The sequence below is a fragment of the Corvus kubaryi genome, unplaced genomic scaffold (assembly GCF_017639235.1).
Source record: "Corvus kubaryi isolate FWS band 111438036 unplaced genomic scaffold, C.kubaryi_AGA036_p1.0 71, whole genome shotgun sequence".
In the NCBI taxonomy this organism is placed as follows: Eukaryota; Metazoa; Chordata; class Aves; order Passeriformes; family Corvidae; genus Corvus; species Corvus kubaryi.
In genome coordinates this window covers 1,151,116-1,178,683 of record NW_024582059.1, presented here as the reverse complement: position 1 = coordinate 1,178,683, position 27,568 = coordinate 1,151,116, and the positions used below count along the sequence as shown (strand labels likewise).

At 39.6% G+C, this 27,568-nt stretch overlaps 1 protein-coding gene across 2 annotated transcripts; it reads left to right on the top strand.

The window, feature by feature from the left end:
- Positions 1 to 962: 962 nt before the first annotated feature.
- On the top strand, positions 963 to 27,568 carry SLC39A8 (solute carrier family 39 member 8). Of its 2 annotated transcripts, XR_006019904.1 has the most exons (9): positions 963 to 1,198; positions 8,060 to 8,228; positions 11,566 to 11,735; positions 12,207 to 12,329; positions 13,482 to 13,649; positions 20,386 to 20,593; positions 21,111 to 21,295; positions 22,558 to 22,702; positions 23,921 to 23,947. XR_006019904.1 is itself a non-coding variant. In XM_042049859.1 (8 exons), exons 1-8 carry the CDS (start codon positions 1,022 to 1,024, stop codon positions 24,065 to 24,067), a joined length of 1,347 nt encoding a protein of 448 aa, XP_041905793.1. In that variant the 5' UTR covers positions 968 to 1,021; the 3' UTR covers positions 24,068 to 27,568. The 2 variants fall into 2 exon arrangements, 1 of the variants encoding a protein (XP_041905793.1); XM_042049859.1 differs by lacking the exon at positions 22,558 to 22,702 and having other exon boundaries at positions 968 to 1,198; positions 23,921 to 27,568.

Here is a 27,568-nt window from a genome sequence, read left to right as displayed (position 1 = left end):
TCACGTGATTCAGCACAGTTCCACAGTGATCTAAATGAGAACCCCAAGCCCTTTAAAAACATGCCGTCTCTGCTCACTTCATGGATATGTAAGAATTTTGTAAAAGGCAGTTACAGTATTACTTAATAGTACAGATCTTTGCTGAGCTGGGGCTGCTGTCCTGTGACATGAGCACTTTTATCTAAACCACTTGAGCAATAGCCCCCAGGAATATACATGTGACCAGCCACAATTTTCTCTGTTTGTTAAAAAGCATACATGAAATCACATGCTTTTTTTGTGCATTAATCCTTCCTAAAAAGGTAGACTAGACAAAAATCCGTGTCTCAACCTGTAGGAGGGAGGGGGCCTGAGAGAAGCAGGTTGCCTAACTGGCTGCCAACCGAAGGACTCATTCCAAGGTCCAGAAGCCTCGGCTCTGGAGATAGTGTTGGCGAGGTGTGTGCAGCGGAGCCATACCTGTGTGCCTGGCTGCGCCTGGACCTTGGCCTCCATTATCCCTTCTGGCCTTCAGTGGGTCAGGGCAGGAGGGTGTGGGGCAGGGTGCTGCATGGCAGGTGGGGCAGGCTGGGTCTGTGTCTGGGAACGGCAGCGGGGGCAATGACCCTGATGGTCGTGTGACCCTCGGGACCCGGACCGGGGCTGGTGGCAGGCGGGAATTTTGCATCCTGCCCATTTGCCCGCGCGTGGGGCCGTCTCGGACAGCCCCGCGGCACCTTCTGTGGTGACCCGGGGTGGCGGGGGAGCCTCGCGGCTGCCTCAGCCCCCGGACGGCGGGGCTAAGGTGACGCTCCGTAAGCGGCCCGACAGCGCAGCGGAGACCGAGCAGCGGCACCGCGCCCCGCCGGGGACACCGCCGCGGGGGCTCCGCGGCGCTGCCGCCCGCCCCGTGTCCCCACTACGCCCCCCGGGGAGGGGCCGAGCGGGCGGGCCCCGCTCCCGCCCCGCAGAGCCCGTGGGCAGGGGCGAGGGCGGCGCGGCGGGGCTGCGCCATCCGCCAGAGTCGCCGCGTCCCGCCGGGATGGACGGGCAGCTCCCGGGCGCTGCGAGCGCGACGAGCTTCGCCGACGATGTGCTGCGCGTCTTCGGGGCCAACCACAGCCTGTCGGCGAGGCACCTCTCCGCGCTGCTGCAGCGCCTGGGCGCCGCGCCGGCCCTGGGCTCGGCGCTGCCGCTCGCCCACCTGCACCACAACCAGGTACAGGCTCCGCGGGAGCGCCGGGCCGGCTGGGCAGCTCCGGAGCGTCTAAAGTCTCGCCGCCGCCGTGATTCCTCACGGTGAAGCCGGGAAGGAGGGAGGGAGGGAGCAAATGTCTGTAGAGGCTCTGGGTTCGGGTTCCGGGTGGAGGTACCGGTCCGCCGGTGAGAGCAGTTTGCGGCACGGGAGAAGCTGCCGTCCCTCAGGGAGATGCTGCGGCGCGGGCTGCCCCGGGATTAGCTCTCCGTCCTCGTTGCTCGGCTCTTAAACTGTCACTTTTCCTGGTAATAGCATCTGTCCAACAGCAAGGAGTGTGTGAGAACCAGCTAGTGTTTCCCTCCGAGAGCTGAATAAGCAAATCTTCAGGAGTTGTTAAAATACAGTTGTCATGAGACGGCACAAACTCGATTATACAAACAGGTCTGCTTGTGTAAAGAAACTTTTCCAGAAATTTTGGCATTTTTTATCTGAGGGCAAAGTGTGCACCCATCGATTAACCCACTCAAAGCTTTTTAAACTGATGTTTAATTTACTGACTGGATATCACTGGAATATTACTTATCTTTAAAACCTTTTCCCTCTGTTTAATGTGTCCATATGAAACTCAGATCTCACTGCTACTTTTAAAGTCTGTGTAATTTCACTTACCTGCACCGTTCTGGACTGAATTTATTTCCTTGACGGGAAATTTTGAGATTGGTGGAGATTTCCATATGCTCAGAAATCAGAGACACAAAGTTAGTCACAAAAATGAAAGGAAAGCAGGAATGACTGTTTCCTCTGGTTTGATTTCAATCCCTAACAAACAGAAGAGGGATGGCTCTAGGGGCTTTGAGAATGGTTTTTAAACATGGAGTAGTAGCTCTTCTGCTTGTTCTGTGAAGGAGACAAACCTTGAATAAGCTCTCCTTGTTTTAGAAGGGTTTAATTGGGACTTAACTTCCCTGAAATCAATGTAGTATTCAGTATAAGCATAGCAATATTTGCAGGAGTTGCCACTTTCAAATCTCACAAATTGGACACTGTTCCAACTCAGTGTGTTGCAAACATAAACATTCCCAGCCACACATGCTAAATACAAGCTTGCAGTATTGAGTATGGCTGTGAAAAGCAGCTTTCTTTAAAAGGGCAGAGAAATGAGTGGATTCTTCAGTCCAGGTTTTCCATCTGCAAAAGCACGTAGCTCTCGTACACAGGCATTGGCACAGGGTACAGAGGGGAAAAAGAAGTAATGCTCTTTCTCATTACTACAAACGCATTTTCCTCCTAAGCAACTTGAAGTTTAACTGCAACAAGATTTTTTTTTGCAGGCCTGTTTTAATTGCATTCATGTTGAAGAATATCTAGGGCATCATACTGGAATGTGTATACTATTTTGCTGAGTTAATTGTCTTCTTTCTTAAAATTGGCCTTGTGGCTGCTCCATCACCTTGAACAATTAAAGCAAGTGCATTTTGAGCCCTCATAGATGTCAGGTATGTCCATGACTTTGGGCAGGTGGTGCATGCAAAAGTGTACCTACACCACGTAAATCCTGTGTGATTGTTTTTAAACACTGTGAGTCTTTGTGCTTACAAGCTGATAATTCAGAGTGTCTGCTGGTTAGGACAGAAGACATGAAGTGGCCTAATACAAGTTGGGCGTTGGAAGGCATCAGAGGCCTAAGCTCTACTGATTCTTGACAGAGGAAAGTGAATACCTCTGGAGAGTGATTCAGGTCTTCCTCAAGGAGGCTGAATCCATTCAGGCTGCAGAAGTGTCTGACTGTAGGAGGGCACAAGGTTTATCTTAGACTTTCATTTCTTAACTTCTGTGTCCAGAGCTAGTGGGAAGACTTCCAGGCCTTTCTTTGAATCAAGATAACATACCCCTGCGCTTCAGAGAGTCCCTCATCCCAAGCCTGAAGGAATTTTCAGTGCAGAGCTGATCTGTAAGGGACAGCACCTGGCAGGAGGGAACAGTCTCTGTAATTTTATCCCAGTATTAGTGTTTAGTTTTAATGTCTCATTCACAGCAATTTTGGTAAGCCTATTAATCTCATGAGAAGATCCATGAGAAGTTAATCCATTTTCTCAAAGATTGAAAGTCTGGGTGTGTAAGCCAGAAGAAGATGGATTGATTTCTGTTTTCCTTTGATACCAGGTTGACTTGCAAAGAAAAGGGAGAGTAAAACATGATTTAATTTGTTGATGATAGTGTTTGAGTGTATACTTGTGTAGGTGTTTGTGGTAACTTGTGTCCTATGATGTCTGTAAAGATGCTAGGATTTTATGTAGAAGAAAAAACCCCAATGTTTTGGATCACCCTTTTGGAATTTTGGCTTGAACTGTCACCAATTTCTTGTGCTTTTGGTCTCTTTTGCTTTCATCATACACTTTTATATTTTTATTTTGTGTTTATATTTTGTTTGCTCTTCAATTTTTCTGTTATCACCTTTTCTTAATATGTAAGCAAAGACTTCTTGTCAGGGAAATAAGTGGTAATTGAGCAAGCACAAATACTGGTCAGTGCTGTTTTTTCCCATTTTACAGTGGAATTGCTGCATGTTTTAGTCCTACTAATAGGGGTGAAATTAGCAATTGCAGTCTAATACACGATGGCTTGTTACTCGCTCTATATTTTACATTATTAGCAAGATATAAAAACCATGAAACCACACTTGATTTTCCATCACTGGATTCACTGTAGTGTGGTATATATATATATATATATATATATATATATATATATATACGTGTGTGCCAAAGGACTAAATGACTTGCTCAAAATTTTTGGTCAAGAAGTACATGAAAGGTAGATGGGCATTGGAAAGCAAGCTTGTTAACATAACCTTTTTATTTGTGCTTTGATGTAATCGGTAGGTGCTAAAATCATTCTCCTATTTCCTTATTTGACTTTCTTAAATACATATTTATGCCCATCTAGATGTTATACCTGAATACTGTGGTTTAATGTAATGCATTTTATTCTTTGAACAAAATATTTGGACAAAATTAAATTAAAATTTTTATTAATATTCACAATCAGATAGAATTAACTTCCATCTCAGGATGAGTAAAAATCTAGTAACTTTAGTAGATAGACTAGAACCAGGCTAGGATATTCTTTGATTTGAGGATTTTTTTGGTAGTTTTTCACTAGTTACAACTTGTCCTTTTGAAAGAATGGAGACAAGAGTGACAGAGTGTGGCTTAGGGTCTTGATCCAACGACATGAACTGATGTTGCCTGGCCAGTGAGATGCTAAATAGGCTTAGTTGTTGTACCCTCTAAGTGTCTTGTTTCTACAATATTTCCAGCAAATTTCAGTATTTGTAGTCAGTTTTCAGCTCCCAGCATGGACAGGTGCCTTGCACATGTCATGGGGTGTGTGAAATCCCTGAAGCACACAAGTGCATTTGAGCAGCTTCATCTGCTTTGACTTTTTCTCATGGAGTGCTGCTTATTGAAGGAATGATCATCTGTATCATCCAGTTTATACCTGTCCTAAGTGACACAAAGGTGTTATCACATCAGCATTAGATGCTTTCTTTTCTTACTAGTAAGTTGAGGAAGGCACAGCTGTATGTCTCTATTTTGCCTTATTCAGGCTCAGACTAAGTTTAAAAAAACCAAAAAACCAAAAAAACAACAAAACAAAACAAACAAACAAACAAAAACCAAAACAAAACAAAAAAAACCCCAACCCACCAGGAAAATAAAAAGCTTGTTAAATAGGCATTCACTGCATTTATTGTTTGCTGTTGCTACTGTGGGACCCAGTGCTCAGCCCTGGGGTGGCCTGGGCTGGTATTTAATCTGGCAACATCTAGAAACTGCAGTGCAGGATGCTGTTGGGTATTTTAGTGCTTCACATGTGGAATGCTACAGATAAAACAGGTGGAGCAATGATAAGAACACAACAGAAGATCAGAAAAGGGACTGCATTTAAAAGGTGGTTATTGCTGTAGCATTTTTTGCTAATTTTTCTGGTTAGAGGAATCCCATTTTGGTCTATCATTTTTGGAAGAGCCTTACCAGGATAAAAGTAAACATCTGTTTGAATAACCTAGTTGATGGTTTAATTTTTTCTAAATCTCAATATTTTCTAACTGTGTAAATTGTATGATTTAAGTCCTCCCCAGTTTTCATGAAAGCATTTTAAAAATTATTTTATAACAGTTCAGGGATGATCAGTTATGTTGTATGTTTTTTGCAATTGTTTGCTAAACACTGGGCGACAGTCACATTAGAGCCAATCCCCTCATGTAATCGCTGTGATAAGTCTTGCTGCACAGCAGGGGACAGACACAAGAGCAGACTTGGAGAGTCAGGACTTCATTTTCAGTCAGAACTTCATTTTCAGTCCCCTGTTCCATGAGGCTAAATTTTCCTTCTGATGAGAGGATCCATCAGTCTTACAAAGTAATACCTTATGCTTTTACAGCAGTGCGGCTGTGTTAATGTATTTATTTGTCCTGAAAAGATAAATGCAGAGTTTTGCAGTGTGCAAACATGCATTGCTCCAGTCCAAGGCTTCCAATAGACTCAGTCTATTAACTAATCCTTTAATTGTGCTTGTGAACTCATGCAAGCTTGCCTTTTAGCTCTTGGATGTATGTAGGACTTTACTGACAGTATGAGGTGACTTATAACAATGAATCATTTATAAGAATCATTATCCTCTGGGTTTGTCCCTGATCAAAATAATAATAGTAATTAAATACAATGCTGTTTCTCAATTTCACATGAAAGAGCTCTTCTCTGATGGTATTTGTCACTTCCGTGTTTGTGTATAGGCAAAGTTACAAGTGTCAAGTTTATTAATTTATGCTGTGTCTGATTTATTTTCTCTCCATAATCTGTTTTCCTCCCTACAACATTGTCTGGATTTTTGTGAACTAATGTTAATTCTAATGTATTGGTATTTAAAAATGCTAATAATCTATTCTGTATTTTAGGAGTGAAATAGTTAAAGGGGATTTCTTTTAGAGATAGTTATGATGTAAATTGTCAGCTCTTAGTGGCTTGTTTTTCACCACAGATGTCCAGAAATGGTACTATGAGCTGGTACTAAGCACCATTCTGGAACTGTTCCTGTAAACCACATCTATCCTACTTTTGTTTTGCTGTGGGCATATTAGCCATGTATTTTGAATTATGTCAAAATGCAGAGTTGATAGTAAAATGATTAGGCACATAACCAGTTTAGAAAGCTCCACAGGTTTGTGTATTGGCCTGTTAAAGACTGCATCTTCAGTGATGATTTCTTTATTCACTACTTTCACGTAGATTAAATGGAGCAACATTGTTTTAAAGCAAAAAACCATCTTCTGTTATAAGCTATATTTGTTTTATTTGTGAGACTTCTTTGACATTAGCATTGACATTGAAAGATGAAATTATATGCACTTTGCTTCTGTATATTTAAGTCTTCAGAGTCTCATGGCCTTAACAAAATTTGTACTTATGTTTAAGTTAAAGCATGTGCTTGAGTGCTCTGCTAGACTGGGTCTTTAAAGAGGAAGGACAGAAACATTCTGGATGTAATTTAGCTCAAGTTGCTTGAATGGGCCTGCATATTCTCTTCCTCCAGTCAAATCAAAAAGTTGCATTCAGGTGATGAGTGCATGCCTTTCACCTTTTGGACAGTAACAAAAATATTTATTAACAGGAGCGGAAGCAGCTCTGATGAAATAAATGACTTGCAATAGCTCTGGCTTATCTCTAGGAGGAAATTGCCTTATAAATAATAATGGTGAATTATTGGAGAGGTGCTGTGGAGTCTGAAGGCTAGCAAAACTGAGAAGAGCAGGGAGTGACCATTTGTGTTTATTTTGCTAAGGCTTCCAGCGCTCTCTGCTTGCAACCACACTGAGATTTGCTACAGGGAGAGTTATGCTGTAATTGATGTCTCAAATAGAAGAAAACATTTGATTTTTTTGGTCCTGAGACTCAACCTTAGTATGTGTTTGTTGTGCAGCAATAACTGCACAAAACTTTTGTTTACACCTAAAAAAAGAACACTTTCCCTTATCATTGTAGGACATAAAGAATGTAAATGAACAGAAAGTGTTAGATGAAGGATTTCAGCAGTTTGAAACATTTCACATAAAGACACTCAATTTTTCTGTAGATGTGTATTTTATGATACTTCATGGTTTGGATTTTATCTTCTTGGGTGAAAATCACAAACAGAGGAACCAGCCTTGCCTTGCCCCTGGCCTGGTTTAGCACTGCCAAGTACATTTATTGTTGACCCATCAGACACTGTTATATCCTGAGCTAAAGGCAAAGTGAAGATCCCAATTGAGAATTTATCTCATGGTTTTACAAGACAATGTTTGCCTTTAAGAGTTACTTCTGTAAGCTGAATGAAAAATATCTAGCTTTAGACCATTTTTAAGGAGTTAATTTGGGGAGATAAATAAGAAGCATAAGTAAAGTAGAAGTGGTCAATTGTATGAATAAGCTGTCACTGAATTACCAATCATTTTCTGGCATACTCTGTCATGGAGATTTTAACTGTATCTAGTCTGCTCTTAAATTTAAATCATTTTGTAATTACATGAGGTTTTAAGTACTGTGGAGCTATTTTTCCAAATATATTGTGAGGTTTAACTGTCTGAGTTCATAGGGCTAAATGTCTTCTAAAAAAGTGGTTCACAATTGATTTGTGATTTATCTTACTTAAGGTACTTTGAATCACTTCTGCTTCACATCAAGCAGTCACACTATTTTCATGCACAACGTATGCTGTGTAGACTTCCCTGAAAATGCATTACAGTGTTTCCATGTTGTAACTCTTGAATTTCTTGCTGTAGGTCTTAATATTTTGGTTTGCATTAATGTATTAAGTTGTCAAAACCCCTTTTTGTTTCAGTGCTTGACTAGTGAAGAAATCTTTTCTTTGCATGGGATACCGAACAACAGTCATTTATCAAATTCCAGCTTCTCTACAATATGTCCTGCTGTTTTGCAACAGCTAATTTTTCACCCCTGTGATCATCAGGAAATCTTCGTGGACACATCTAAACCACATTCTTTTCAAGGTTAGTTACTATTACTTGCATTAATGCTGCAACTGGAGTGGGGCTTTCTTAGAGGAATAGTAAGCATTTATCTGTAAATAACAGGAGTGTCTTGTTTTGGAGATATGGTTCCAAAGTGGGAACATAAACTGCTGTTTTAGGTCAGCAGGCTATCCAAACAAAATTGGTATCTCTTGACAGTGATCTGTTTAAAATGCTGTAAGAAAGGTAAAAGAACTGACTGGCAAGTTATGGAATATTTTGCCCACTTAAGGAAGAGCCTTTCTGACTCATTTTGTTTGGATAATGGTTTGTGTCTTGAAACATAAGGACTCTCACTAATAGCTGGTTAATAGGACAGAAGATGGGAGTACAGAAGGGAAGTTTGTCCAGATGATCTGCAGTGGGAAATGAGACTTAGTGGAATCCGTGTATGTGGAGGCAGGTCAAGGTAAAATTACTTGGGCTGCATTTGTGTGGAGTTATTTGCAGGGGGACTGTCAGGTAAGCCAGTAACTGATTTGCTGAGGAAAAATACTCATATTCCTTCCAAATTCTGACTCCTGCTTTCATGTCATCTGTGATTACTCCTCCATGAGGAAGATCATTACATGGTAAGTAGCCTTAATCTTCTTTCTTCTTCTATTTCTCACTATTATTTCTGTATTTATTGTGCACAGAACTGTACAGTGCAGTAAAAAGCATTGGACAGGGAAGATTTATCTGATTAAAGAAATCCCTTGTTGCACTAATAAGGATCAAACGTATAATGACGTTTATTTGAGTCAGTATTCCAAATAAATTTACTGTTCCAAGGGAGTCAGTTGAATTAATGTTAAAAGTTAGGGTGTCAGTATTTGTAAGAAGAGATACAGAAGTGTTTTTCATAACTTTTGAAATACTGGTATTAATAACATTCTGATTAATATAGGTGATCATCTTTAATAAGAATTAGAGATCATTCCTAAAACATAGCACCTTGCTGTGTCAGTGAAAGATTAGAATTCTAATTGAGTAATCACTGAAACCATGGCACCAATTTAGCACGACTGTTCTAGATTGCTTGTATCATATGGAGACACATATTGCCAAGAAGGCCATAATATCTGCATTGGAGAGCTGGGGCTGTTGTTCTCTTTTTTTTTTAGGTTGTACGTGGAATCCTTGACCTCCAGTTAACCTCCTAAGCTATTTAGACCATCCCTCTTGTTTTTCTTTTATCTGGCCAGCTCAGAAGCAATGTCCAGTAGCCAGATAAGCAAGGCAGCCTTCTCCCTGCCCCTCCCTTGGTAGCAGCACAAGAAATCTGCATCTTACCTGCGCACCTGCAGTTTTATTTTTTGGATTTCTTGTGCCTTTGGGTATCTTGGCTGTCTCTTTATTGGGGCTACAGTTTAGAGACGGAAAGAATAATGGGAGTTGGCAAAAATTGACTGAGCCATCAGTCTCAGGGGAAGAAGTAATGCTGCGTCCAAGTGCCCTGCTCTGGTACATAAAGTCAGACCAACCAGCTTTCTGAGACGCGTGGACTCATGAAAAGACTAGTGTGCATGGAGTCCTAATGAATAAAACCATTTAAAGGCAGCAGTTCATACATGATATTGTGAAATACAGTCCTTAATGCAGGAACTTTGGCAACATTGGTTGTCTTGGAATTTTGTCAACTCAGTTTAAAATGTACATTTTTGCACAGAATATGTGTAGATGTCCATGCACTAAACTAAAAGACTCTTGTGCTTCTGTAGTAATCCCAAACTGTAGGCAGTGTTCTGACTCATGATGACATTGGAAGCCCATTTATTATAAATTTGATTTCAAAAATATAGTCACGAGCTTAATTGTAATTTAGTTTAATAAAAATTAGTCTATGTAGCTCAGTGAACCTACCCATATCTAGTTTAGTGTTTTTCCCTCTCCCTGTGTAGCTCTCTCAAAATTGGCAAATTAATGTTGTAATTGGCATTGATACATCTGCAACTGCTTTGAATGTTTCTAATGCTTTCTGTTATTGACATAATATTAAATTCATTTTATAAAAACATTGTGACACTGTACTGAGTAGGGCCACCCCAGTTGCAGGTGAGGAATCTAGTTTGGTGTGTTTGCCAGTTGTGTTCCAGAAAGCAGTATCAGATCATAATCTGGTCTGTTGGTTTCTGCTCTGCAGAGAGGAATTTATGGTAACTTCTTTACATACATACAAGCTTATAATGATGCAGCTTTCTGGATTATACGAAACTGGTCTCATCTAGGCAGCGCTGTGTTGGCATTGATTATTATTTGTGGTTAATTTTGAAAGACAAACCCTCTGTCTGTGTGGATTACTTTGTAGTTCTGTGGCATCACTTGAGGCACCCTTGTAGGCCCATTTAGTACAACTTTTGAAGTTTTTCTGTGTACTCACAGGGATTTGCGATGTCACCAGGAAAAAGTTGTCCATAGAGGCACAACTTTGTAAATGCTTATGAGCAACAACAACAACAACCACACCACACCTCTCCAACCTAAAGTTCAGGCTCCAGAATAATTATGGTATGGATTTGTACAAGTCCTGGTGCCTGAACACTAAATATCTGAGATTATGCTTATGGTGAAGGAAACAAAATTATGCTGAACCCTGGGGCATTTACTGCTTCTTAGGAAAGGTTTTCCCCATTGTGTACTTAAATCACATATCCTTCTTTTTGAACCTGGAACCTCTTTTTTTATGCACTTTCATTTCTCTATTATAATTGTCTCAACTATCAGCTATCTATCACCTCACCTGTTGATAAACAGTGATGGGCAGCATTTTCAGCCAGCAGAACTTCTTTGAATGAGAGGAGGAGGGAGGAGTGTGAGGAACTGAGATACCACCTCAGGGTGATTTGAAGGAGTCATCCTTTTTCAGGAAGGATTTTTATATCTAGTACAGCCAAGACAAACAGTCTTTTTGTCATTCTACTTTCTTAGAAGTAAATGGCAATTGGATCTGACTCTGGGACTAGAAAGAAGCTTTGCCTTTTCTCTATGCTATAGCTGCTTCACCTAGTGGCCTAATCCTTAATTTTTACTCTTCATTGACTGTAGAGAGACCTCATTTTTATTAGCAGCAGACAGGCCAGCCCATATATTCTACTAGCACGGTTTCCATTTTTAATATGGTTGTCCCAGAAAGTGTTTTCAAATATTTCCTTTCTGCAGGTATGCATCTTAACTGCCTATGCATTTTAAGAATTTTATATTTGAGAGTTTTAATTTCAACAAAGGAACCATTCTTTTACCAGTTCCATGCCAATTTAGTGATTAGAGAAATCACAAGCAGACTGAAGTGGGTGTTATACTAAAATATTTTGTGTTTCTCTTTGTTTATCCACAGTTTGGGGATTTGGGTTCCTGGCTGTGACTATCATTAACTTGGCATCACTTCTGGGATTGATTTTAACTCCTCTCTTAAAGAAGTCATATTTCCCCAAGGTTTTAACTTACTTTGTGGGCTTGGCCATTGGTACTCTCTTTTCTAATGCAATTTTCCAGCTCATTCCAGAGGTAAGCAAGGGAAATCATTATTTGGTTTGCATACTAGTTTCTAAAGTGTATTCATTTTAAAATCATGCAGGAGTGGGGTTCTGTATGTGGGTTGCAGTCTCCAAAGAGTCTTGTGTGGGTTTCAGTGCCATTAGTTATGATCCCTCTCTGGAATGTGTCAGAGCCATCAAGATCCATGTCTTGTTGTTCATTGGGAAGGACCAAGGGCTATTCGGCCTCTAGACAGAAAGAGAAATACATTTGACAAAATTGCAGTGAGCTTTAATAGGCTACACTGTTAACATTTCATCCAAGTTTAAAAAATGTAACAAGATCAGGATCTTTCACTATTTCATCTCGTGGAAACCAATGGTTGGTATAGAGGCAGTTTTTATAATATCGGGGTGTCTGTGTGGTGTGACATTTGTTTGTCTTTCTGGAAATGTACTAAGATTACAGACTAATTTGCATTGCTTTTTTCTTCACTGTTAGGCATTTGGGTTTGACCCAAAAGTAGATAACTACGTTGAGAAAGCAGTTGCTGTGTTTGGCGGATTCTATATTCTCTTCTTTGTGGAAAGGATTCTTAAAGTGATACTAAAGCTCTATAACCAGGTAATGAAACCTATCACTAACTGAATGAGCCTTGCCTTAAAGCACCTGTCATATTTTGTGAGATACTTGCTGGGTGAATAAAATGTGTGGGTTTTTTTCTATTTTATCTGAGGGATTCAGCCTTACTTTGTGTTCTGATATATCTGTTTAAAATCCATATGAATAGGGGAAGAAATCTCACTTTTTTGAGGGAGTCACAAGCAGCTCTGGGAATGGAATCCAGTCGTGAGTGTGGTCTGCTCTCACTGGTATATGCTCCAACTGGTCTCAACAGCCACGTTGTTGCTGTGGTAGCTAAACACATCAGAAAAACATGGAAATACGTGGAAAGAGGTGAAGAGAATGAAGTCTGCCAGTGGAGCTCCCCTTTGGGCTGGAGAAATCAGTGTGACACATACACCTTCTTGGTCATCTGCAAAGTGCAGCTCTGCTGAGAGGGCCTTTGACCTTCAGTAACTTCAGCTCTGTGTTTCCCCATGCCCTGGTACACAGACCTGCTTCAGTGAACACTGCAGTTGTCTCCTATTGCCCAGGGCTCTTCTTTCTAGCTGTGTCAGAGTACTTGTCTTCTGTGTGCTCACATGAGTGAGGCTGAATTTGTCTCAGAGAAGGGTGCCTCAAAATTTTTGATCCTCCCTGCTTATTACTTGTGAAAGGAAACTGCCCTGTCTTCCTACTCTAACCTCTCTTAAGTTTCCTCCTCCCAAAGTCTTGCTGATACTGAAAATTATGATGATCAACTGTCCCTTATTTGTAATAGATAAAAATAGAAAAATGCATTTGTTTTTACTTATGTAAACAGTTGACAAAGGCTAATAAGCTCTATTTGACGAGCAACCATGAATAACCAGCAAACATTGGTCACTTGTGGTCAGGTTGGCTTGGGAGGCTCTACATAAAGGTATAAAAATCAAGTCTCCCATGTATTTTGATTAGCTAAAAGTAAGAGATAAGTTAGGAACATAGATATGTTTGGAGTTCATTTAAAAAATTAAACATTCAATGCTTCTCATTTCAGCAATCACTTGGTGTTGAAAGCAAGGCAGCATGAATATGATCTCCCCCTGCTTTTTCCTTTTTGTCATTATTTTCTTATGTTTGCTATTTTGCTTTTGTTTTAATTAGCTACCTGTTTATTTATTTGTCACCTAGACTGGCCATAATTACTTTGAAAATGGAGAAGAGAATCATTCTCAGGATAAGACTAACCCACCCAAACCACCATCATCCAGCAATGGGGGCACGTGTTATGCAAATTCAGCTGTCATAGAGACCAATGGAAATCTTGGTTTTGACAGCATCAGTGTGGTCTCAGCACAGGTATGAAAATTGTGTCTGTTTATTTTATCTCTGCCAATTATATAGGCATATCTGAGGGGAGAGTGAATATGAATTTTTATTGCTTTTGTCAAGTTTTTGTAAACTTACATCTTATAATTTGGTTGAACCATATGAAAAAAATAGAGGGTTTTGGGCCAAGCTTTAAAAAGCTGAATGATGCATTCAATTTGTAGCCAACAGAAAGGGCTATGTTATATCAGTGTTGGGATGGGTTGGAGAGAGAGATGTATTAAATCAGGCAATTTGGTTAATTTTGCTTTTGTTGTTGTTGCTGTTTTGCTTAAAGAGTGATAGTGTGTTTCACTGTTGCGGTAATGTTGATCATGCAAAATGATCTGTATTTTGTTCCTGAATACATAAAGCTGTTAAGTGTGAGAACCTGATTCCTCTGAATCAATGATTAAAGACAAAAACTGGTACAGTGACTTTCATGCAGTATATTGTGAGCACTGCTTGTGATAACTCAGTGTATTTGGATACTGTGGGAATCACGGAGGTCATATGTTGAGGCAGAAGCCACTCCTCCTGGTTTAGGTATTATTATCTTTCAGATTTTTTTCTCTGTATTTCTTTGTGTTTGTTTTCATACTGCAAAGACAACTTCCTTATGTCTGAGAAGAAAATGGATTTAGGAAGAGAATGTTTTGTGCTTCTTTAGTCTTTCTCTGTGTGCAGAGAGGAGCAGTACTGTGCAGGGAGGAGCAGTATTGTCCCTTATTAAAAAAAGTTAAAAACACATACAAAAAAATCTCGGATATCTTAAGGCAGACTTTTTCATAGTAGAGATTTTTGGTTTGCCACCCATGTTTATAAGCCCATAAGTTGGTTGTGGGGAGCAGAGAGGAGCAAACAGGAGAGAAAGCCAGAGGCAGTCCCTAACAACCAGGAGAAAATTTGGGAGCTCTGCATTGACCCTGCAGGCTCACAGGGCATTTGATGCACACAGTTAAAGCACCAAAATTGTACTTGTCCTTACTATAGAAATGTTGTGAAGTGTGGTGGATAATGGACATCTTAAAAACTAGAAGAAACATACTTAATTATTAAAATTTCATGGGCACCAGGAGGGAATTAGTATTATGAGTGTCTGTAAGTTGTATTTTGTAGATTTATAAAACAAATAAAAGAACCCTCTGCTCTCTGCGGAGACAGTCAGCTCCAGTGGTATGGATGTTGTTTTGGTGTCCTCTGTTCCAGAAGTTTTATCTGGACCTATTCCAGTATTACATTTTGGCTAGGCATCTGCTTATACATGGTGCAAACATTAAAAAATCATACCATGTATTATAGTATTAAAATGTAACTATGTAGGATTCATTTCTAGCAGCTAGTTTAGATGTGGTGCTCATGATCATGAAGTATTGCAGGTCACCCCAAGATCCTTTCTGGAATACCCTCACATCTCCTTTTACATGCAGCCTTGACTTTAAGAGCTTAAAATTTGACAAAGATTCTTCTCTTCTACTTAACTGTTCTTATGAAAATTCACACCTTTCACTCTCACTTCCTCCATTTCTGAAAATCCAGGAAGAGAATATGTTGTACTAAATCCTCTTGAAAGTAACAGGGTAAAAGCCACTCTGGAGCCAAGGCTGGCTGCAGGGAAATTTTGGTGTCAGATAACCTGTGGCTGAACATGAACCCAGGCCAGTGCCATCCTGTTCTGCATGGAAACAGTGCAGCCAGCAGGACTGGGGAAGTGATCATTCCTGAGGCTGCACCTGGAATCCTGTGTTCAGTTTTGGGTCCCTCACTACAACAAAGACTTTGAGATGCTGGAGCGTGTCCGAAGTAGGGCAACAAAGCTGGTGAAGGAATTGGAGCACAAGTCCTGTGAGGAGCAGCTGAGGGAGCTGGGATTGTTTAGCCTGGCGTAAAAGAGGCTTGGGGGTAGCTTATCACCCTCTACAAGTGCCTGAAAGAAGGGTGTAACCAGGTGGGGGTTGGTATCTTCTCCCCAGTAACAAGTAACAGGACAAGAGGAAACAGCCTCAAGTTGTGCCGGGGGAGGTTTAGATTGGATATTAGGAAAAAGTTCTTCACAGAAAGGGTTGTCAAGCATTGGAACAGACTGCCCAGGGAAGTGGTGGAATCAGCATCTCTGGAGGCAATTAAAAGGTGCATAGAAGTGTTGCTTAGGAGTATGGATTAGTGGTGGACTTGGTAGTGTTAGGTTAATGGTTGGACTCGATGATCTCAGAGGTCCAACCTAACAATTCTATGATATTGTGGGTAGCAACAAAAAAGCCATTGTTACTCTTGTTCTCCTCCAGTGAGGTTTAAAGGGGCCTGGTCAGGGGAGGGCCAACGTAGCTGAGGTGCTTTGGAGCAGTTAGGGTAATGACACGAGGGTAGGTTCATTCAACTTTACAAGAATGTAGTATTTAAGACAAAACCATTTGGCATAAGCTAATGTGTATCCAAGATAATTTTAATGTGTCCTCATAATTGACAGCTTGTTAAAGAGGGCAAATACAGTGTAGTCAGAAATCAAAATGAAAGCTTTGAGGAGGGAGTTTGAAGCCTGATTGTGCCAAGGTGTGGTAACTTTTCAGCCATGGGGATCTAGCTGTATTCTCTCCTTTAATGCAAAAAGAGATTGACTGCCAGAGTAAATGTTTAATTAGTCTCCCACTTTCTGTTTTCACTTGCAGCAGTAACTGCAACCTTGGAAACCTTTGTGCTCTACCCAAAGTTTGTACCTACTATGCATTGAAATATGTCTTGACAACAGAAACTTTGAAGGAAAGTTATTTCAGAGACAAATTGCTGAAACGTCTGTGTTCTTGAGTGCACATTGTTAGAGCTGCATAACAAAACTTTACAGTGCCTTTCTTTATTGCCTGGAGGCAGTGTCAGGATTCCTTCTTGGTCCTGTGGGCACTTCCAGAGGACATGTCAGGTTCATGTCTGAGGGAATCAGAGATGCATTGGAAATAGCAATAGTAATCTGAGATATCGTAGGATAAAATAAGAGTCTCTGTATAATTTCTTAAGTTTGGGAACAAAAGAGAGGACATTACTTTTAAAAAAACCCTTTGTGTTTAGAAGAACAAAAATACCAAAGACATCTTTGGTTTACCATAAACTGTGGAGATACAAATGAGGTAGAATTGCACTAATAATTGATAAACATTAAACCTGATAGTCTAGCTGGGTATTAGAGAGCTCCTTAGCCGGCATCTCTTTTGTGATGTCTGCTAAACTACTATGGGAAAGTGGAAATAGTCCAGCAGAGACAGACATTGTTAATTTTTTGCTTTGAAATCCTATGTATTTGTAGGGTATTTTTGTCAGTAGTGTGCTTTATCTTAAACATGAAGAATATGTATTACTCATTCATCTACTGGATACATGATCTAGCAAAGTTCAGAATGTAAATCCAGAAAAGCAATTTCATTGTACTTTATATAATTTAGAGAAGTCATCAAGACATTGTCTAGAATGGATTACATGCAAGAATTTTGATACTTCAGAACTACACAGTAAATATATATATATATTACAGAAGCCTCTCAGAAACTGTTTCTGCATTTTGAAAGTTTGGATTAAGAAAGTAATTTTTAGAAGTAAATCAATTCTGGTACCCTAAATTAATTGCAATTACTTGAAATGTTCTTTTTGGTGGAAAAGAAGTGGATGAATTCTTTAAAATGAAAATTTGTGCATTATATCAAATTCCCTGTCCTCAGGGAAGCTAGAAACGTCCAAGAAAGATGATGTGCTTTAGGCAGAAATCAGGATGATCTACACAACAATGCCTCCTCCACTTTGCAGTCAGCTTGAAGGACGGTCACCAGGGAACAGAAGAAAATACGGAACAGATCTTTAGCTCAGGAAGCTGGATGAATTGGTGGAAGAGCTTTGCTATTTGTATTTGGGTTTTCTTATACTTATGTATTTTGTGTGACTAGCTTTGTAATACTTCTTTCATAAAGTGACGTTCAGCTTGTCTTTGTGGATTAAGAGACAGGTCTGTTACTCACAAGTGATCCTATCTCAAATGGAAATAGTACCGGTACAAATTAATAATCTCAAAAATATGACTGGCACTGCTTGTGTTAGAGGAAATGTTGAGAGGAAAGCCTTCAAAAACTAAAGGCAAGCATGTAGCACAAGTCTAAAACCTATGTGTTTGAGCCAGCAGGGAAATTCCTGACTTTTTGATACCATTGCTCATTTTTGCATCATAGAAGTATAATTTCAAAACTTCCTGTGGACTGAATAGGAGTTGCTTTGTGGCAGTTTTGGCACTACTCAACCAAGGCTTTATTATCTACTGGTTCCAGGCAGTGCAATAGGTACCTGACTCAGAAATTCCTGACCTGAACTTTTTTCCTGTCCCAAGGCAGCTCCTACATACAAGAATGTAGTCAGATAAGAGTCCCGTGAGCAAATCATGAGACAGACCTTGTAGCTCTGTCATTAAAGATTTTGCAAGAATTTATTTTATTTCCTTGAAGTTCAAAATTCAGTTGCCTGGTAGCCTTTGCATATGGCAAAACTAAAACAATTTGCAATGTTGTTTTTAATAACTAAAGAAAATTTCTTGGAATACTCTTTGGCCTTCTCATAAGAACAAGGAGGTGTTCCTCTATATCATTCTACTTCAAAGTGTGTGGTTGAGGGGAGAGCAGTACATATTGCCTGCCTTAACTTAAACAATGCTTTTGACACTGTCTCTCACAACATCCTCACAGGCAAACTCAGGAAGGTGGATTGGATGAGTGGACAGTGAGGTGTGTTGAAAACTGGCTGAATGGCAGATCTCAGTGGGTCAGGGTGTAATTGGAGGCCTGTCACTAAAGGTGTCCCCCAAGGTTCAATATTGTATTGTTTTACCTATCCATCAAGGACTTGGATGAAGGGACAGATGCCTCTTCAGCAATTTCACTGATGACACAAATCTATGAGGAGTGGCCAATACCCCAAAGAGCTGTGCAGCCCTTCAGAAGGGCCTTGACAAGTTAGAGAGATGAGCAGAGAAGAAGCATCTGAAATTCAACAAAGGCAAATGCAGGGTCCTGTATTTGGAGGAGAACAACCCCAGCACCACCACAGGCTGGGGCTGATCTGTTGGAGAGCAGCTCTGCAGAGAAAGACCTGGATGTCCTGGTGGACAGCAAGCTGTCCAGGAGCCAGCAGTGTGTCCTTGTGGCCAAGAAGGTCAATGGGATCCTGAGGTGCAATAGGAAGAGCACTGCCACCAGGTTGAGGGAGGTGATCCTGCCCCTCTACTCAGCCCTGGTGGGGCACATCTGGAATGCTGTGTCCAGTTCTGGGTCCTCAGCGCAAGAGAGACATGGAGCTCCTGGGGCAGGTCCAGCAGAGGCCAAAAGAGGCGATGAGGGGACTGCAGCATCTCTTACGAGGAAAGGCTGAGGGAGCTGGGCCTGTTCAGCCTGGAGAGCAGACAACAGAGAGGGCACCTCAATGTTTATAAGCCTTTGAAGGGAGGGTGCAAAGAGGACGGAACCAAGCTCTGCTCAGTGGTGCCAAGCACTAGGACATGAGGGAACAGGCAGAAACTGATGCACAGAAAGTTCCACCTGAACATGAGGAAGAACTTTACTGTGCAGGTGACTGAGCACTGGAACAGGTTGCCCAGAGAGGCTGTGGAGTCTCCCTCACTGGAGATATTCAAGAACCATCTGGATGCAATCCCGTGCCATGTGCTCTAGGATGACCCTGCTTGAGCAGGGAGGTCAGACCAGATGAGCCACTGCGGTCCCTTCCAACCTTACCTACTCTGTGATACCTGTGTCTGTGGGCACACAGATGTACATATTACTGCTTATGTATTCCAGTAAGTAAGCACTAGTTAATGCTTTATAAGTAATTTTTTTTTTTAATGGGAGAAATATTATAATGCTTGCAAATATTCTATAAGTAGAGTGTGTGTGTACAGAAATTTATCAAATGGATCACCAGGAGCTTTTAGGGGAGGTCTGTTTGTGTTCCCAGTTAAAATGGCAGTTTCTCTTATGTGCTTCAGGTTTTTCATTTCTTGGCAATGCATGTATAAATTGCTTCCTCTTCTTGGAAGAATTAGTGAGATCCCTTGAGTGTATGTGCACTGCAGTTTTATATTTGCCTGTTGATTTTGCGCTCTGAGCCTTTAATTGTGCAGTCAAAATTAGCCACCAATGTTTGTATTAAACATTCACTTTGTAGAAGCTAATTTGAATAGCTGGACTTGATTATCATGGCCCAGAATTAGAAATAAATTTTATGGAATATCTGAATGTGTCTATACTGTAGACACATTCTACAGCATAAACACATTCTATATATCACATAGATAGAATTCTTGCCAGTTGTTTTAAATACAGATGCCGCCAGCCACTGAGATCAGATCCCTCTGACTATACATGCTTATATAGAGGTGGCAGAGGAGGCTTGGGACTGTGTTTATCTGACAGAGACTCCAGAGAGACATTCAGACCACTGTGGCCTTAACTGCTTCCTGTCTCAGCTGAAGGGCATCCAGGTGACACTTTGCAGTTAGAAGGGCGATTGGGCCCTACATGTTACCTTGTTGAAACAGAAAACATTTGGTGCTGCTGCTGTGCCATTTGCTTCTTGGACCAAGAAATTTGGTCTCCATATGCAGTAGTGCTTTAGTTTATACTTGGCACTCATTTAAAGACAGAAGCATGATTCATTGGCTTCTTCACAGTGTTTTGTGTAATTGTTTTATTGTATTTTTTTTCAGGAAGAAGCCATCCAAAGCAGCTTATGCAAGTGTCTTAAGGGGCCTCCACTGTCAAAGATTGGGACCATTGCTTGGATGGTGACACTGAGTGATGCTGTACATAATTTCATAGATGGCTTGGCTATTGGGGCTTCTTTCACTTTGTCTCTGCTTCAAGGGCTTAGCACCTCCATAGCCATCTTGTGTGAAGAGTTTCCTCATGAACTGGGTAAGGAACTTCATTGCACGTGTTGTTTGCTGTGGAAATCACTGTTGTAGGTGGTCATGCTGGCATAAAGTTGGCAGAGGTTGAAAGAAAGTTTAGACAAATGAGTGGAAAAAGTATTCATCGAAAAGTTCCCAAGCACCAAAATCCACATCTGGCACAGGAAGTTCCCAAATGCAGGTGGATGGAAGCTGGGGCTGTATATTGGAGAGGTATTAATTATCCTGTTAATATATGATGCATATCGTGTTGTGTAAACTAATTTTTAAACCAAAAAAATGATCATAGGTAGTTTTAAGTTCCTGTGCTCTTACCTCAATCTTGCATCACTATTTGTTTAAAATATTTCAGTTTCCTTAGTATTGAAGGGAAATCCCCATCATGTACTTGAACAAAGAAAAACACAGGGTTGGCTATAATGTGTATACAAATCATGTGTTTTCTTCAGACTTCCTTTGGAGTCAAAAAATAACCACAGTATCGTTTTATGAAGATGTTTTTTCTTTTTTTATTCTTTTAGGGGATTTTGTCATCTTGCTGAATGCAGGAATGAGTACTCGGCAGGCTCTGTTTTTCAATTTCCTATCTGCATGTTCTTGTTACCTTGGGTTGGCCTTTGGAATATTAGTAGGCAACAACTTTGCTCCTAACATCATCTTTGCTATAGCTGGTGGAATGTTCCTGTACATCTCTCTGGCTGATATGGTGAGATATAATTTCATTTTCAGTTATTTATTTCTCCACAAAAAACCAAATACTCCACTAAGCCTCTGCAGTAGAATTTAGTATTTTCTCCCTCTCATGCCAGTGAATAATAATAATAATAATAATAATAATAAAAGTATCATCACTTTAACCCTTAATGGAGGTGCACAGATAATCATGTTTATTCATGAAACACTAAAGCCTTTCACCTCATCATATTATTATTGAGAAGGGGTTTTAGACAGAGACAAATTTTTCATGGATTTGGCCTGGTTTAATTGAAGAGTAAAAAGTGTATAAACACTTTGTTTCAGCATTTTAAAGTGTTGGAGTATTTCACCTTATTATTTTTAAAAGGTTCATTTGTCTATTTAAGCCATGTTGTGAAAAAAAAGCAAAAAGAAATGTAAACAGCATGAAGTTAAGTTTTGAGTTGAACGAAAGGTGTTGTGTAACTACCATGATAGTGAGAAACCTGATTTAAATTCTATCCTGGTTTAAATTCAAGAGTGCCAGCCTCATTTTCATGGTTCAGAAAAAAAAACAACCTTGCTGAGCTCTATTCAAAATAGTCTGTCTATCATTTATTTTTCAAAGTGTGCTAGAAGATATAAGGAAAAGAAATTGTGCTAAAATCCGGATCATATTTAGACGTTGGGGAAAAAAATCTGGATTCACAGGCACTTAGCAATATTCCAAAATTTCCTTTTATGATGATGTTTTGTCTTAAAATGAGAGAGGTCTTTCAAGAGTCTTAAGTTTTATTATGTTTAGTTCAGTGTTGTAGGAACAGATGCAACAGGTGCCAAGGTGTTTACATCTGCCACATGAGAATCCATTTGAGTGCAGAACTGGAAGAGTGAGGCCTGAATCTGAAAAGATTTGAGACCCCAGTTTGGTTCTATGTGCATTTAAGAACTGTCATGTATTTATAGTGACTATTTCATCAAATACTGTTACAGTTTAGGTAATAGTATAGGCTTTAATATGTTGTTAGAGTTATAAACAATATAAGTAGTTTATTTTATATGTTTGCAGTACCTTAATTGCTAATGCTTTTCGTTTAGCTTTAGTCATATAATGAATAGTAATGTACTGAACTGTGACGTGTAAAATTCATGGCATGAATTTATAGTGCCTCAAATTTGTTATTAAATCCATCAAAGTAGGTAACATTCTTTTCTTTCTATCTGTTGTTCTGTTCTCTCTATTCCTCTCTATCTGTCTCTCTCCCTGTCTCTCTCCTCTCTTTCTTTTTATAGGTTTTTGGATTGTATCAGTTACCTATCTGAATTTTTCTTCCCCTTGAAAAGTCTGAAATAGGGTATTGAAGTGCTCTGTACAGAGATCTGGCTTTCCACTTTCTTACGGTTTTCACACACTTCTGGTTTGCTTGTCCAGAAGCAGGTAGGATTAATTAGAATGTCATGCCTTCCTCCTTTTCTTGTTGCTGTTCTTTTTTCTTCCTGTAGTGGCATAGTCCAACCTCTCCCAACAGGATCACTGTGTGGGGAGGCTGTGGGCAGGTGGGAATGTACACAGAGGTGTGTGCACACATGAGCCTTGCTGCATGGCATGAAGTTAAACTGGTTTTGCACTCTTGTGCAAGAGTATGACAGAGCTCTGGAACAATTTCTGGGAAGGTTTGGGCACTTCCTGCTAACCTTAGCCTGTTCTTCAAGGATTGATTTACCTTCAATGGCTGTTTTTGTTGTGAAATCAAAGAAAGACACAGTTTCTGAGTCACTCAGTCTGAAGGCTTTCTAACTAGGGCTGAAATAAACTGTCTTCCTTGTATTCTGGTTATACTACTCTTGACAGAACAGGAGAATACTTTAAGGCTTATTTCTCAAAAGCCACTCTAGATGGCTTTACCTGCAGCAAACACATACCCTGAATCATCCCATGCAGGGAACTTCATGCCTGTGCTCTTCTGCCATCACCTCCACTGGCTCCAGAGGAAGTGTCTTTGCTTCTGCAGTAGCAGCAGATCAGTCACCCTTTGCTCTTGTGCTACCCATTAAGATGTATGTTATGGAATGGAGAATCCCTTCACTGCACTCTAATGTCATATGGCATGTGTTACCACCACTTTCACACCAGTCATCTTCCTCCTCTTCCTTGATTGACCTCACGAGCCCACCAGACATTCCACATGTAAAAGGTTTCTGATTTCTGAGGGTTTGTCTGTGTTTTCATCTTCACTCCATTTGCCTTTAGATAAAGCAGAGGAATCCTAATCTTCCGTTTCCTAAACAAGGATTTCTCTGTTTACACCAGTGAAGGAAGAACACAACCTTTAGCAGTATGAGGGCAGCCGCTCCTAGCATCACATGGACCAACAATTGGAACCTAGGAGGCTGCTGGAATCAAAAAGGGAAAATTTACATGAGACACAACCAGATGAAGTCACAGTAGAGAGGAGCAAAACACCATCTCATTTTACCATCCTTGGTGGAGTGTTTTTTCAGGGTAATTAGGATGACTTCCTCCTGTGACTGTCTTCACCCTCTGTTAGTTCTAGTACTCAGTCCAGAGCAGCAATATGATTCAGCTCTTAATGCCTTAAATTAAGTATGCTACCACGAGATGGCAATATTTACCTAAAAATATCCCTTTTTTCAGTTCCCAGAGATGAATGATATGCTGCGGGAGAAAGTGACGGGAAGGAAGACGGATCTTACATTCTTCCTTATTCAGAATGCTGGTTTACTAACGGGGTTTACTGCTATCCTGATGATTACCTTGTATGCAGGAAATATTGAGCTGTGAAAACGGAATCAGTATTGAAGACATGAAGTAAATTGCAAATGGAAGACACTTGAAATCCATACAGGGACATTGGTTTAATCTACTCGGTTTTGAAACGGTGGCAAAGCCCATCCTGTCCTTCTTGCCCCAAATACAAGGAAATTCTTCTTTAGGACTTCCTGTTGATCCAAAGAGTAGAGGCTGTCAGCTTCTGTATGATGCCAAAAAAATTATGCTAATATTTTTATTTCTACTTAAAATTATCAGACATATCTGAACTGTCATAGAGAAAGGGTGTTACTTGGCCAGTAGAATTATGCAATACATGTAACTCAAGACCAACTGAAAGCTGAGGTCTACAAGCAAGATGTGTATTTAAAAGAAAATAATACAGTTTCATATCCATTTTTAGCTGTGATGAAGGCAAGCAGTTTCAAAACTAGCTAATTCTCATGACTTTTGTTGCAGGATTTGTCTGTGTAACATCCCCATTCCCCACCAAAAAAGAAGAAAAAAAAAATCATACCATTTCAGAGTAGGTACTAATGAAGCTAAGATTTTTAATTACTAATTAACACTGGAAGGAAAGATACCAGTTCCTGCTTTTGATCTTTTCTCTTTATAAGTGCACTAGGGAATTGTTGATTTATTTTGAGAACCACTTTTTTAATTAGAGAGAACCTGTGTTAAATTTATGACTGTTTATCAACTCCATAACATTTTAGAAACATTGAGTACTTTAAAAATGTTCAAGAATTGTGTATTCTATGAAAATAATAGTTTCCTACTTAAGTTTCAGAAATATCCCCTTTAAAAATCAATATTTTAGTCCTACAAAGGGGAATTTAGAAAAAAAAAACCTGCTAAAATCAACATTCCAGTATGCTTTCTTCATAATTTGAATGATTTCTTTGTGTGTAGTTAGGTGGAAGTAAGTGATAATAAAATATACAAATTCTTATCACAATCTGTTGCGTGTGAACTTTATACAATCATGCTTATATGTATAAATTCTTCTGAAATAAACAATTCGTCTACTCATAACTACTCTGTTGTAAGATGAGCCCAAGAAAATTCATTAAAAAAATATTCCATTTCCGTCACCATTTTGCTTTGAAGGAAATGTTGTTATTCTCTATTAAGTTACTTTTTTTCATTGATTTTTAAGCAAGTTTTACAGCTTCAAAGGAGATACTGGTTTTTGATGTAGTTCCTTGCTGTAGGAAGGTACAAATATTTTATTTTTAATTCTCTATTAAAATATTTTTTCTATCAGGTAACGTATTTATTTTAATATTTTATTTGAATCTCATCTGTAATTACCAAAAAAACCCCCCAAAACCTCTCTAAGTGTCTGTTCAATAAAAGCTGTAAGGCAAACTGCAGAGGTGTTATAAATAATACTTTAAAATATGCTATAAATGTTGAAATGTAAGTTTAGCAGCCAATGATACTTGCTGTATGGAAAAAGCATTTAGTAATTTTGTGCCCTGTAAGTTTCTGTGAAGAGCCCACCCACTCTGTGTCTTTCCTTTAATTCTTTCTTTGTTGATTTCTTGGATATAAGCTGTTTGTAAATGTTACTCTTGTGTATTACAATAATGTGTTATAGCAACTATGAATGTTCATAGACTTCCTAAAATAATGTGACCATTCCTAGTTCATCAGATTATTTTAATAATATGCCTGAATGGTACTTTTCACCCTTAAATCCAAACGTTTGCAAAGGAGACTTGATTTTTGTTAATTTTCTAAGGAGGAAAAACTGAGACAAGCAAGTCATTGGAATAACCTACTTTTAGATCACAGAGCAGACCAGAGATGGAACAAAGTCTGATTTTGAGCATAGTTCTTTAGTCACAAACCAAATTGCCTTTTCTGCTAGTGGGATATTTAGTACATAAGGAAGTTTTTCGATTTCTTTATGAGCAAGTTTATCTGTATATCTTTGCTATTTTCCTTGTCCAGTATATATAAAATACATCTATTTCAATTCTTGGACTCCCAATGATTTCCAGAACAGGGCACTGACTTGGATTTCCTTCTGCAGGCTGTTGCTCTCTAGATTGATGGGTGCAAGCAAACAATTTCTCATGTGCATACGCACCAAGTGCCTAGTGTAGCTCTTTACTTTTATTTTGCTGTAACATCCCATACTTCCCAGGAATGCTGTAGGTGCCTTAACAGCTCTTACAACACTTGATGCACAAATCATCTCTGTACAATATAAGAAGAAACTCATCTCCTTGTCTTGCAGTTCAATTCAAAATGTACAGGTGTGTCTGTCAAGCTGACAAAGGCCGCTGGAGTGAAGCCTAGAGAGAAAGCCATAAATCTACTGGAAGTAGATGTAATTCACCTGTCAAAGGCAAGGTTACCTTGTATTTTGGGGGTTTAATCCCTACTACACTTCTTTTGTACCCAATATATTGTCTCCTTTTTTTTTCCCCCCCTTATTACACTGCTTTTGAAGAAGATCATGTAATTACATGTGTTGTGGTCAATAATGTGACCATAATGCTTCATTCTCATTTAAATACCCTCCACAGCTTCTGCATCTTTTTCCATTTTAAAGGTAAGTGCTACAGCATTTAAGGTTTGAGGTAAAAATAGGAGATACAGAATGTCATAGGAAGTGAGCTACAAGGAAGATATAGCTTGAATTCATGAATTTAGGCAATAATGTAATTCTCCATAATACAGCTATTAACTGCTGCTCTGGGTGAAAGCACTGTGAAGGATTCATAGGATCCCAATTTGATTTCCTTTAGAGAAATAATAGTTTCTGACTTTGAGGACAAAAAACTTAAATGTTCTTCCTTATCTTGGCTACCTCCACAGATAGTTGTTAATTTCCTACTGCTTTCTGGCTATCTTCAGCCTTTTAAATTGCGAGACCTGTGAAGTTGCCAGAATTAGCCTCATGGTGTTTTGTGGAGTTGGTCTTGGCAATGCCTGAGTTATTAAAATGAAAATAATAATAACTAGTAGTCCTGTTCAATAAAAGCGTTTTGTTATTATACCAGGTATTTTCTTACGTAGAACAGTAGTGGTGTAGACAATCAAAGACAAGAAGAAAATTTATTTATATCCAGCTAGCCTTAGTCAGTTGGAGAAACAGCAGCAGCTGTCTCTGGCTGGGCTGGTTCTTGCGGAGAAGACGTGCAGCAGCATTCCCCTAGTGCTGAAGAGTGAAAAAAGCAATCTAATCAGAAGAAACATGAAATGAGATTATATGAGTCAAGCAGATTTAGTTATCTAGAGAATACAAAAGGGCTTTGATGGCATTGGCCTAAAGGATACAGAAACTGCACTAAAATGCACTTTTCCAGTTCATGGGTAAAAGCTAATGAAGTGCTTGTCGCACAGTAAATACAACATTAAAAAACTGACTGGAGAAAGGTAAATAATTGCCAAGTTGTTTCTGTAGAACAAAAAAATAAATTATTGCTATGTCACTGATCTGTAGATTTTTTTGTCCTTGCAATGACTTGCAAATAAAAACATATTTTAGAACATTTA

Excerpts from the sequence above, each read along its gene's own strand:
- SLC39A8 (XM_042049859.1), top strand. The coding sequence starts at position 1,022 with ATGGACGGGCAGCTCCCGGGCGCTGCGAGCGCGACGAGCTTCGCCGAC. Across the intron at positions 11,736-12,206 it reads TTTTCCAGCTCATTCCAGAG|GCATTTGGGTTTGACCCAAA; the intron begins GTAAGCAAGGGA and ends CTTCACTGTTAG. Across the intron at positions 13,650-20,385 it reads TCAGTGTGGTCTCAGCACAG|GAAGAAGCCATCCAAAGCAG; the intron begins GTATGAAAATTG and ends ATTTTTTTTCAG.